Source organism: Enhydra lutris, unplaced genomic scaffold (assembly GCF_002288905.1).
Source record: "Enhydra lutris kenyoni isolate GAN:26980312 unplaced genomic scaffold, ASM228890v2 scaffoldscaffold24, whole genome shotgun sequence".
NCBI lineage: Eukaryota > Metazoa > Chordata > Mammalia > Carnivora > Mustelidae > Enhydra > Enhydra lutris.
The window spans coordinates 14,879,938-14,891,581 of NW_019154108.1; the positions used below are offsets into that span (position 1 = coordinate 14,879,938).

General features: G+C 51.0%; 1 protein-coding gene across 1 annotated transcript in view; it reads left to right on the plus strand.

Annotated features, from left to right (window-relative positions):
• LOC111150912 (SET and MYND domain containing 2) overlaps positions 1–11,313 on the plus strand; it is a 47,363-nt gene extending 36,050 nt beyond the window's left edge. Inside the window, exons 7-12 of the mRNA XM_022508600.1 lie at positions 2,403–2,505; positions 4,823–4,933; positions 5,350–5,470; positions 6,459–6,633; positions 8,639–8,747; positions 10,869–11,313. Coding sequence (XP_022364308.1) covers positions 2,403–2,505; positions 4,823–4,933; positions 5,350–5,470; positions 6,459–6,633; positions 8,639–8,747; positions 10,869–10,949 — 700 coding nt within the window. The 3' untranslated portion in view covers positions 10,950–11,313. The remainder of the gene's footprint in view (positions 1–2,402; positions 2,506–4,822; positions 4,934–5,349; positions 5,471–6,458; positions 6,634–8,638; positions 8,748–10,868) is intronic.
• Positions 11,314–11,644: the final 331 nt, after the last annotated feature.

Genomic DNA, 11,644 nt, shown 5'->3' on the forward strand with positions numbered 1-11,644 from the left:
TAGTTAAGAGAACAGTTGCTTGTTAAGTCCTGCGAGGTACGGAGCTATTATTAAAGAATATTTTATAGTGCGCATAGAAGGAACGGTCCGTGCCCTGCTGAGAAATTTGCTTTTTGCATGTCTTTGGTTCTGGAAATCTTTGGGTTTCTTATACTCAAAGCAAAACACTAATTGCCAACTAAGAATTGGCCGTAGGCTAATGCAGAGACGATATGAGCTGCTTCTACAGCTGTTTGTTCTTCTCGAAAAATACGAGTATAAAAACAGCACAGATGGGGTGGGACACTCTGCTCAAGTAGCAAACTAGGAGGATTTCAAAGAACGACAGGATTTTTCTTTACTTCAGGAAAACTCAAGTAATTCAAGAAAGGCTGGCCCGCTGACAAATGGAGATGTTTATAGCTCTGACTGTCATGGGTTTGCCAAAAATGGCTTTGCTGTGGTGTCTGCTGGAATGGGTGTTTTCAGATGCTTCAGTTCCCTGAAATCCAGTCCTCCCTGCAGAGATGGAGCGAAGGAGCCCTCCCTGCACCCCCCGTCTGAATCCACAGTGTAGATCAGCGAGGCTCTTAACACACACCCTGAGCCTCTAGCTTTGGGCTAAAGCAGAGAAAAGGGGACACCCATGTGTTTGCTGTGGATGATGCGTGAGCTCCCAGGGCATGAGTGTGCATGTGCATGTGCATGTGTGTGTGTGTGTGTATGGCTGCCTGGATCTGGGCGTCACATGGGTCTGAAAAATAGAGAAGCACGTGTACAGGCCTGTGTCTCAGCAGCACCTGCCACGGGCTTTCCCAGCCACCGCAGCCAGGAGTTTCTTCACGTGATATTGTCCCCGTGGCCAGAATGGTGGCCTCGGCCGTTCGAATTCTGATAGGAAAGAAGTGTCTTGGGGAGAAGGCCTTGAGAAAAGGAAGGAGAAACCGGGAAAGCCCATCAGACCCTCTTTAGAAGGCTCTTCCTGACAACTTCAGACCTGAAAGAACGTAGCTGCTCTCAGTGTTTTCCAGATGGAGAGCAAGGGTCAGTGGTGGTGTCTGGCGTTTTACCGAGCCCAGTGATCCTGGGAGAATGATGATACCAAGGGCATGAACTATTCTGGGTTCTTTGCCCTGGTGAATTTCTCCCACCGTTATTGAAAAGATACCCAGGGGTCTGTCTTGAAATGAATTAATAGTTCTTCAATGAAAGATCTAGAAAGCGGCTTTTCCCTGAGTGACAACTTTCAGTGCATTTGTTTATCAGGTTCCCTGGGGCCTAATGACCTGTCGATAAGCCACGTGGGCTGTGCTGCATGGCAGAGGCGACCCTTCCAAAGGACAAGACAGGGGACTTGCTCCGTGTTCTCCCAGGCTCATGCCCAGCCGCATAGCTCACTCACTGTGGCCTTAGCACCTGGGAGCTGGGAGACTGCCGCTCCCTGTTGTGTTCGGCAGAGCAAGGGCAGCCTGTCCTCATCAGGCCCCAGTGCTCTCTGCTCTTTTGGGCTGGGGCAGACAGGACCAGGGTTCTGGTAGCTGAGGGCTCAGGCGAGTGACACTGGCCTCCAGAGCCATGTTCCATATGGATGTGAGTGCCCATATGAGCCCCAGTTTCCAGGCAGTTTTAATTGGGGGAAAAATCCCTTTGGGCAGAAATCATATCGGCATTGTGATTTCAAAGGCAGCATTTTCAGAGATCAAGCACTGTTTCCCTGTAGTTTAGAAATTTCTGTTCTCAGAACTTTGACCTTGATATAATCAGAAAGCTCAAAGCCCCTCGCATAGGCGAGTCTCTCTGTCCTCTCCGTCCCTGAAAAGCAGACAGTGAGCAGCAGGAGCAGTAATGTCCCAATTTTCCAGATGAGGAAATCAAGGTGTGGAGAGAGAGGCAGCTGGGCTCCTCAGGGCCTCTCCGGGTACCCCAAGCCCTGCCCAAGGAAGCTGGCCTCTCCCTTGGTGGCAGTTTCCCAACAGCTGAAGAAAAGACGCGAGAAATGAACCACAAACAGAAAAAGCTGCTTGGAGCCGGCACCCCGTCTGTCCCGCGCGGTGTCCAGTGGAGGAGCCGTCTGCCGCGGCCGCTGGGCTTTGAGTCCTTCATCTCGTGGGAAGGAGCGTTGGTGGGATTCATTCTCGCCACGATTTTTATTGTTGTGTGTATGTGTGTTTTTGTTTGTTTGTTTGTTGGGCCCAATGTCACCATTTTGAATTGTGAATTTCACTTTTCCGTATTGCTAGAGGCATTAGATATGATACAGACACAGGCAGGATGATCTCTTAGACTATGATGGCCAACTGTTAGATTGCTTTTTTAAACGTCCTACCAAGATCCCAGTCTTGCAGCCTAGTAAGTACATAGCCCAGGATCGCCTGATCAGTCTGCCTTCTGGAGAAAACTGGGTTTTCTTTTCTGATTGACAGTGTTGCACTTATGAATCACAGCTGCTGCCCCAATGTCATTGTGACCTACAAGGGGACCCTGGCAGAAGTAAGAGCTGTACAGGAGATCAGCCCGGGAGAGGAGGTGAGTGTGAGGCCAGCAGCGGCTGTGGCCATGGGTTTCCAGCCGCGGTTTTACAGGGCGATCTGGAAGATTCTGTGTGGCCGCACTGGGTAAGACGGGCTGGGAGTGATCCCAGCAGCTGACCGGTTTCTGGTCTCAGGCCCTGCAAGTCAGTGATCAGGTTCATGGCTCATGACTTCGAGCCCTGCGCTTTTGCCTTCCATTCAGTGCTCCCCATTTCTGTCTATGGCCTAGAAAAAACAGGAAAGAATAAATTTGAGCTCAATCCTTTACAAAGATTGATAGAGATTTGCAGAGAAAGGACACTGCCCAAATGAGCTCAGCGAGATTTTGGAAGCTCTTGAGCATCTCTGTATTTCTCCTGCCGAACAATTGAGTTTGAGCTTTTGCTTTTTCTTAGTGAATTTTGGCCTGTCCCGCCCCCCCCCCCCGGCCAAAAGAAGGTCAATCCCACTGTTATATGAAAGAGAGAAAAGCAACCCAGTGGTAGCTAACGCGTTGGACTCCAGATGCCCACACGACCCTCGCACATGCTGTCTCTCCACATCTGAGCTCCCGAGAGATCGTTGTTTAGGAACGCAGTTCAGGTGGTGGCTGAACACACCAACGGGGCAAGGGGAGGCCGTCTGTGGCCAGGAGGCACTGTCCTAAACTTAGGGACGTGGAGAAAACCAGGTGTTCTCTCCCCTGCTCAGTGATTCCCTGTCCTTTCCCATGTGCTGGCTCCAAGCGGCTGCTTGGCGAATTGTGAGAGGAATGCTGTGTGCTCTTAAGTAAGTAAGAGAGCCCCTAGCAAGGACACATGGATTGGTTAGGAACGTAACCACACACTTCAGAGTCCATTTCAGTTTAATCGTCTTCAGTGCTTTTTTAAGGTCTTTGGATATTTTAAATTTTAGACACAGTGATTGGTATGCTAAGCGATAAAGGCCTTGGCTTCTTCAGAAGCTGTTGACCAACCCACAGCCAAACTGGGGTGGGAAGTCCATGGCACAGATGAGACTTTCTGCCCTTTGCTTAATTCATCATGACAAGGGTACCCTGTTTTCATTTGGGGCATCTTGCGACTACGCTGATGCCTCCGTAGGAGGCACAGCCTCAGTGGTTCAGAATGTAAGTCACCAGGCTCCAGTGCTCCCCTGGGGCTGCGTGTGGAGACTCCACAGTCTGTCACCTGGCCGGACTCTGCCTGGGCCTGCACAGCGACACAGAGCGGCCTCTGTCGCCATCTTCTGGGCCCTTGTGTTTGTTGCGCGATGTCTCAGTCCGTCCTGTCAAGGGAACGCGGCAGCTCTTAGGGCGCGAGGGAGGCCTGCAGAGCTAGCTCCTGTGCCTTTGCCCTCCAGCGATCGAAAGTGCGGTGACCTCACTTTGGGGATCAGTGCTTTGGGGCGACTTGCCCTTTAAAGCGGGTGTCAGATGAGCCACGAGGTCTCCCTGACTGCCCTTTGGATTGGGAAGAGCCTGGCTTGGCGGTGCCTGCAAGCACTCAGCCCGGTGCAGGTCCCCCCGCCTGCCGGCCTGAGGTTACTGGCACGCTGACGGCTTTGTGACATCCATCTGTTCGGTCAGACATTTGCCTGATGGTGTGGGATGAGCAGCGAGTGCCGTCCCAGTGAGTAGATAATGGGCAGTTAAATGCCGGGCTCCTCCATATGCTCCAAGTCCCAGTTATAGACCCCGTTAGAAAACAGCAAGGACGGGAGGACCTGATGAGCTCAAAAGCAAGACTTCTCCAAGTTCCCTGGCCCAGTGGGGTAAGGCAGCAGCCTGCTGCTGTTCTAGAGGCTGTGTCCTCCCTCTGCCCGGCCCAGCCTCTTGCTCCCTTGCCAGCAGATCGCAGATGTGTTCCTGCTTCCCCTCCATCCGGCCAGGCATCCAAGCTGGCCCAATCTGGGAAAGAAAGGGGCCGAACAAAGGCCGGGCAGACACGAACCCGGGCCAGTCTCAAGCATGAGTAGGGTCTGTGCGTCTCCACATGTGACGGGGCCCTGTCCTTGCTGGGACACATCCACCGTTGGCTGTCTTTGGGGAGGCAGGGGGTGGGCATTCTTTCAGCGCTCCCCATCGACTGTTCTGGGGACTCCTTGTTTCTCTAGAAGGCGGAAAGAAAGGCTCTTTCTTTCCATTGCAAGGAGGTGGACAAAGCTAGGGGATTGCTGACTTTAGAGAATTCGGGGTTTTTAAAGGGAAGAGCATCCCCCCAGCTGTGGCCCTCCTTGGGGCCTCCCCCGTGAGTGTTTGTAGAGCCGCAGGAAGGGGAAGGAGCGAGCGCACCTGCGGCAGACAGCCGTGTCCACTCTGTTTACCCCCTTAGGTGTTCACCAGCTACATTGACCTCCTGTACCCAACAGAAGATAGGAATGACCGGTTAAGAGATTCTTACTTCTTTACCTGCCAGTGCCAGGAGTGCACCACCAAAGACAAGGTAGGGCCCCGATCAGGTAAAGGTGCTGACCCCCCCCCGCAGCTCAGGACCTCAGGTGCCAGGCACTGCCCTGTCTGCCTTGGGGTATGCATTGCCCATGTTCTTTCGTCCATGCTCCCCCTTCCTCATTCTGTTCTCTTGATTCATAGATGTGTGAGCCCGCAGATCTGCCCATAGCAGACATGTTCTAAGTGTCCTGCCTTGATAAGGATTGTCTAGAAAATTCGTATTTTTATTTGTTTGTTGTAAAAAGGTATTAGAGTACTGAATTTCTTAGATTCAGTGCCCAGTTTCCTTGCAAATTTAGAATGGGCGAACCCCCATCTCTGCATGGAAAAATAGACTATTTGAGAGGTTTCCCCTTGGTGCAGTTTCTGTATGAGGTAATGTCTTGCACGTGTGGACATTTCCCACAGGATAAGGCCAAGGTGGAAATCCGGAAGCTCAGTGATCCCCCAAAGGCAGAAACCATCCGTGAGATGGTCCGATATGCACGCAACGTCATCGAGGAGTTCCGGAGGGCCAAGCACTACAAATATATCCTTTACAACTGTCCAGAAGTTTACTGCCCCTCACCTGCCAGAGGTGCTTGGTGAGCTGGGAGGAGGGATTGGAAGAAGGGTGAGTGTAAGATTCTGAACGTGGAAGGAGGAGTGTCTCCTGGCAGATGTGGGCAGAATAACGGACCGCCTGTGACTTGGTGTCACCCGCACCCGGTTGTATGGTGTTGTCATCTTCTCTTCGCTTCACTAGTGTGGGCAGGCGCTGGATGTGGTAGAAGAGTTTATGGTCAAAGCTGTGAAGGAGAGTTCCTTGAAGGCCCTCATTGCTTGGGTGTTATACTCCAGGCAAGCACAGTACCAAGGGCTTTGCTTATTACAGCATTATACCTAATCCACACAGGGACACACAGTTTTGCCATCCCCATGTAGCAGATGGGACTCCTAGATTGGAAGTAATTTACTCAAGGGACAGAGCTCGCCAGGATTTTTGCTCCAGGTCTGCTGACTACCATAATCCATATTCTTAACCCCTACATTATAGCATTTTCTTAGGTTAAAAAGGCATCACATTTACACATGGGGGGAAGAGCTAAAAGCAGTGGAGGAAGTTAGAGAGAGGCACAATTTTTTTTTTTTTCTCAGTCTAAAAAAAAACTTTCCTATAGTGGGGACTTCTTCCTTAAAAATGCTTCTACTAAGGTGCTGATGTTGGGTGATGGAGGTTGAAGGTTTGTGATCTTAAAGGTTGTTTATAGCTGAACCGAGGGTCTGTTCCCCATGGCTAAAATTTTTCAATTGTGTTTAATAGTTGAGGTCGTTAGTTTTTCCCAAAGTTTCTTTCTTTAAAAAAATATGTTATTTGCAGAAAAAATATTTTCCTTTCCCTTTTGCTTGGCTTTCCATAATTTACTTTTTCAGAGGGTGAGGGTAGGGGTGGGGTGGATGGAATAACTCCTTGAACCCAGCCTTGGGCAGTGTCCAAGCAAAGGCCCGAGCCAATGGTTTCCTTGACTCCAGAGCACCCCCTAGTGAGCTGCTGGAGATCTGCAAGCTCAGCCAGGAGAAGATGGGCTCCGTGTTTGAGGACAGCAATGTGTACATGCTGCACATGATGTACCAGGCCATGGGCGTCTGCCTGTACATGCAGGATTGGGAAGGAGCCCTGCGATACGGACAGAAAATCATTAAGCCCTACAGGTGATCGCAATGGCTGTCCTCATCCTCTCAGCAGGGACTGCAGTTGGGTGATTGGAACGCTGCGTTTGTTTTCTGGCTGTCCTGTGTCGGAACGCGCCTCGAGCAGCCTTCTCCTTCTGCACCCACACCCGGAGGCCCAGGTGCAGGCAGCTGGCTTGTTGGGTCGGCCGCCTGCAAGAGATGCCTGTGGAGACAGGTTGAGGTTCGGAAGGGGGCGCCGGGCAGGAGCCCTGCCGGGACCTGTCCAGGGTGCTGTGTCCAAAGTAGTTAATTCCTATCAGTATTAAGAAGCCACCAGCTTGTTTCTTTTCCCTCCCACGCCTTCCAAGGTAAACAAACGTGTTCATTGGTAAGCGGGGGTCTCACATCCCTGCTTTTCCCTCGTTAGTCACACCACCCTCTTCTTGTGCTTTTTGAAATTGTAGCCCAGTTTGCAAGTGGGGACATGCTAGGACCATTGTGTTGGCTTTGGTTATCCATTCCCCCCTGCCAAAGCCCCCCACCCCCACCCCTCGTTCTGAATAAGGCAAGCTGGATTTTAGCTTCCAGGAATAGTGGATATCAGCCCCAGGGAGGTTTCCTATTGAGAGGGTTTTTAAACCTCAAAGTGTGTGACTGATGGAGGTTTGAGGCAGTGTCCTCCAGCTCTGATTAGCCGTTTCAGGGCTGGGATGGCCTAGATCTTATCAGCGGGGCCCTTGTTAAACGCATTCACATTGTACATTTATTTACAGGGTCTCCCCGAGACCCAAGTGGCTCAGCATCCCTGGGCACTAGACCTGAGATCCCTGTGCCCCAGAGGCACCCCCGGTGTCTCTCACAGATTTGAGAAGCCCTCAGCACTCCCTCCGGTTCTGAGGTTGGGGACTATAAAGTTTGTGTCCAGTCTGGATTTCCAGGGCCTTCCACTTACCCTGCCTTGTCCAGATAAGCCATCAGGGGGAGCTCAAGGGAAGCCAGCTCCTAAAATCTGCTCTTAGAAACTATTTGCTACACCACAGAGGCTCTCAAAACCTGTCATCTTCCTAGGCTCGGTGAGAAAGGCCTCTGGTCTTATGCCCACTGCCCTCTGTGAGATCTGGAGGGAGGGGATGAGGGAGAGAGAAAGATACGAGATCATCTTCGCCTTGTGGTCCGTCTCCCAGCAGGGCCTTGCTCCCCTGGACCCTTCCTTAGCTTAGTGAGCCCCTCCTGGAGGCAGGCTCTGGCGCCACAGCTTCCCCTGGGCAGATGATGCCGCCTGCCCAGGAATACAGCTAGGATGTGCTTCTTTTGGGTGGCTCTTGAGGGTAGCGCCATATAGACCGGTTACTAAATCAACACCTGCACACACACACACGCTTTCTCTCTCCCCCTATCCGCTCTCACCCATGAGCGGCCTCTTGGTCTCTTTCCGTGGCAGGCCCTACCCGTCAGCCTTGTAAAATGCGGAGAGGGAATGCCGGCTGTATACAAGGCCCCTACTGGACCACAGAGAACGCTTACCTAGAAGTAGGTGTCCTAACTGCGGAGTGCTGGCCACTTTGCTAAACCAACTGATGCCGTAGAGTGTGACAGAACGCTGGGGTCCTGAGACACACGGGGGTGTGTGTGTGTTTAGGTGTACTGTCTTTTTAATATGAGGGGATAGGCCTAGTGTCTTCATAAATAGGGGATTCACTTTAAAAGATGTTTTTCCCTGTGCCCTGCTCTGGGTGCACCCAAAACAAAAATCTGGGATTAGGATTGAATGTTGTGTTTATCAATGTTTTTGTGTAGGATTTCCCCTGTGGTTTTTCTGTAGCTTTTCAGAAACACACGAATTGCGTGAAAGGAAGCGCCTCTGGAGTGCTTAGACAGGATCGAGCCGTCCACACTGTCCCCCAGCACCTGCCAGGGCTTGGAGGAGCCTAGCCGCCATGGGGAGCGGGCCGCGGGCTGGGCAGCCGCGGGCTCACTCTTCCTGGTCTACGGGCTGCTCCTGGGCCTTTGACAAGTGGCCTTTTACCTTCTCCTCTTCCTGCAGCAAGCACTACCCTCTGTACTCGCTCAACGTGGCCTCCATGTGGCTGAAGCTGGGGAGGCTGTACATGGGCCTGGAAGACAGAGCTGCTGGGGAGAAAGCCCTGAAGAAGGTACGTCGACAGCATGGGGCTGGGGGTCCCGGTGCCCCATGGCCCCTTCGTCCCCTGCTCTCCTGCCTGATAGGGCTGAGTGACTCAAGTCCTAGAGATTTGACCCACTCTTGAGCCACCTCCGGCCAGAGAGGTGGGGGAGGCGGGCTAGGTAGGTCAGAGTAGGGTAAGTGATTGAGCCTTTGCCTGGTCTGCACCCGGGCCCTCCCGTAGGAGAGGGGTGCGCCCACCGAGAGGGGCTGGCTGCCGTTCTGGGCACAGCCTGTGACTGGAGAGAAGGGGGGACCGTCTCCATCCTGCGGGAAGCCCTGGAAGTGGACAGAGGCCACAGGGTGGGTCGGGAGACCGTGCTGAGGGAATCTTCCATTTGTCCTTCGGTTTATAATTATGCACTTACAGTTTCTAAAATGTACTTAACTGTTCATCTAATACCAGCTACATGGGAGGACCCTCCTGTGGTTTTTTTTTTTTTCTTTTAATTCTCACAAAAATGAGACTTTCCTGATGGAAAAATTGAGATCCAAACAGGCTGAGGCCTTCCTTCAGACTGGGGTCTTTCTGAGTTGGAAGTGTCCACTCCACTTACTGAGGCTGTGACCCACACCTGGGCAGACCAGGCCCGTGGGCAGTATTTGCTCCCTCAGGGTCCACAGCTGCCCTGTGTGATCGACAGGGCAGGGCCCTGACCTGTTACCTGACCGGAGCTCACAATCACCATCCGATTTGATTCTTGTTCTTTATGTAGAAGTTAACAGGTGATGAAATGTAATCTTTGAGACAGTCTTTTGAGTCCTGTAAGAAAATGTCTGTGAATGTTGGGGCCAAATTCCCTGTATCTCCCCAGTAGACTACTTGGGAAGGTGGTGTAAGGTCCCACATCCCAAACGGAAGGGTCTGGGCCCAACTAGGCTAGAAGTGTGAGCTAAGTGTAAACTTTTCCTTTTTTTTTTTTTTTTCTTTTTTTTAAACTTTTCCCTTTTTAAACCATAGAATTTACCTCCTAAGGTAACAGATTTATTGTCTTGGTGAATTGAGGGAAAATTGACTAGTTGGGTCACAGGGGCAAGGTGCTGGTAGGTAATGAGGTACGACATCAGTGAAGGACCCAGGAGATCTGAGCAAGAAGCGTGAGTCCTGAACTGAGCACAGAAGAGAGGGAGCAGAAGAGGCATTTGATACAGGACATTCCTGAAGGCTCACACTGTTCTTGGCCTGCCTCCTGTTGGTTTGAGATCTATGAAGTGAATGGTATAAATGAGAGGTTTGTCCATTAGAGTCATAGGCCATCAGAAATTCTGTCTGGAGAGTGGAATTTCTATATATGAGTAATAGAGTTGAATACAAAAAAGCAAAATAAATTCGTAGAGATAACATTTGGGCTCTGCTTCCTATATGCCAGACCCTATTCTAAGCACTTCACTTGTACTAACAACTCTGAGAAGTAGGCATCATTCCTATTTTGCAGATGAGGAAAACGAGGCACAGAGTAGTTAAGCAAATTGCCCAAGGTCACAGAGCAAGGACGTGATGGAGCCCCCCGGCGACTCTCCCACTTTCTGTCGCCCCACTATGAAGAAGCCTTGTCATAAATATGTTCTCTCCAGCTTCCTCAAATGAGACCCGCAATTACTTTTAAGGTTTTTTTTAAGAATATGTATTATAAGGAAATGTGCCGTTTGAAAGGGAAGGACCGTCGCCTCATGTCTTATGGATTTGCCGTGTCAACTAAAACCGGGATAGGTTCGATGTGAGGTTCACTGTGGACTTCTCTGTTCCAGCCCGTTTACTTGGTTGAGGACAGTCAAGTAATTCTGTCCCTAAAGCATTGCTCACTGCAGTATCTAGAATGTCACGAAATGGGTTTCTCTGTATCCTTTCTTCAGCTAGTGGTACAGACTGGGTGACTAGTTGGTCATCAGATAATCTCGTCTATTTAAAAAGAAAGGAAGAAAAGAAGGAGGCCAGGCTCTGGAGGAGAAGGGGGCTCTAGGAGCCCGTGTGTGTCCTGTGCCTTGATGCAGAGCAGTCTGGCTGGGGTTACGGGGGCCCACGGGGCAGGGTGTGGGCAAGAGGGGGCTGCCTCCAGGCTCTCAGCCGGTCACTTGTCTCTGCCTCTCCTAGGCCATCGCCATCATGGAAGTGGCCCACGGCAAAGATCATCCGTACATTTCCGAGATCAAACAGGAAATTGAAAGCCACTGAAAACACACCAACTTGGTCATTTTTATTTAAATGCTAATGCAGAAGCCTTCCAAGATTTGAATATTTCCAGTCCTATACACGACTCCTGCATTTCCGCAAAATCGCTGGAATGAAAACGCTGCTCGCACTTAAGCCTCACACATGGCTTACCTGGAAGTTGGTCTTCACCTTTACTCTTAGTACCAAAATAATCTCGGAATGCTTTCGTTGCCCTAAGAGATAATGGCATGGTTTCGTATGTTATCATAGATTCTGGACAGATTGAGTTTAAAAAATATATGATTATTTTTCCCTTCATGCCTATTATGATGTTCTGAACACACCGGAATGATGAGGGAGAATAAAAAAGGTAACGGTATTTGAAGTTTGTCTTGTCTTCTGTCTGCGGGGAGGAGCTCACGGCGGCGGTGGGAGCTGGGGCGGGAGGGGCAGTCACCGCCGTTCTGCCTCGGGGTTCAGCCTGCACTGGCTCTCAGGGCTCGGTGACCTTGGAGGAAGAAAGAAGGTGCAATGAAGTCACCCAAGCGCCCCACTGGCGGGGGACGGCATCTGGAATCCCTGTAACGCATAAAGGTGCCTTGCTTCACTTTCTTGGCGGTTTTGTTCCCCCTCCTCTATCCGAAAGCAGACTTCCCATTCCTCATTCTGATTGTTCTCCTGCAGGACTCTCCTTGTTTGGAAGCCCTCCAGGGTAA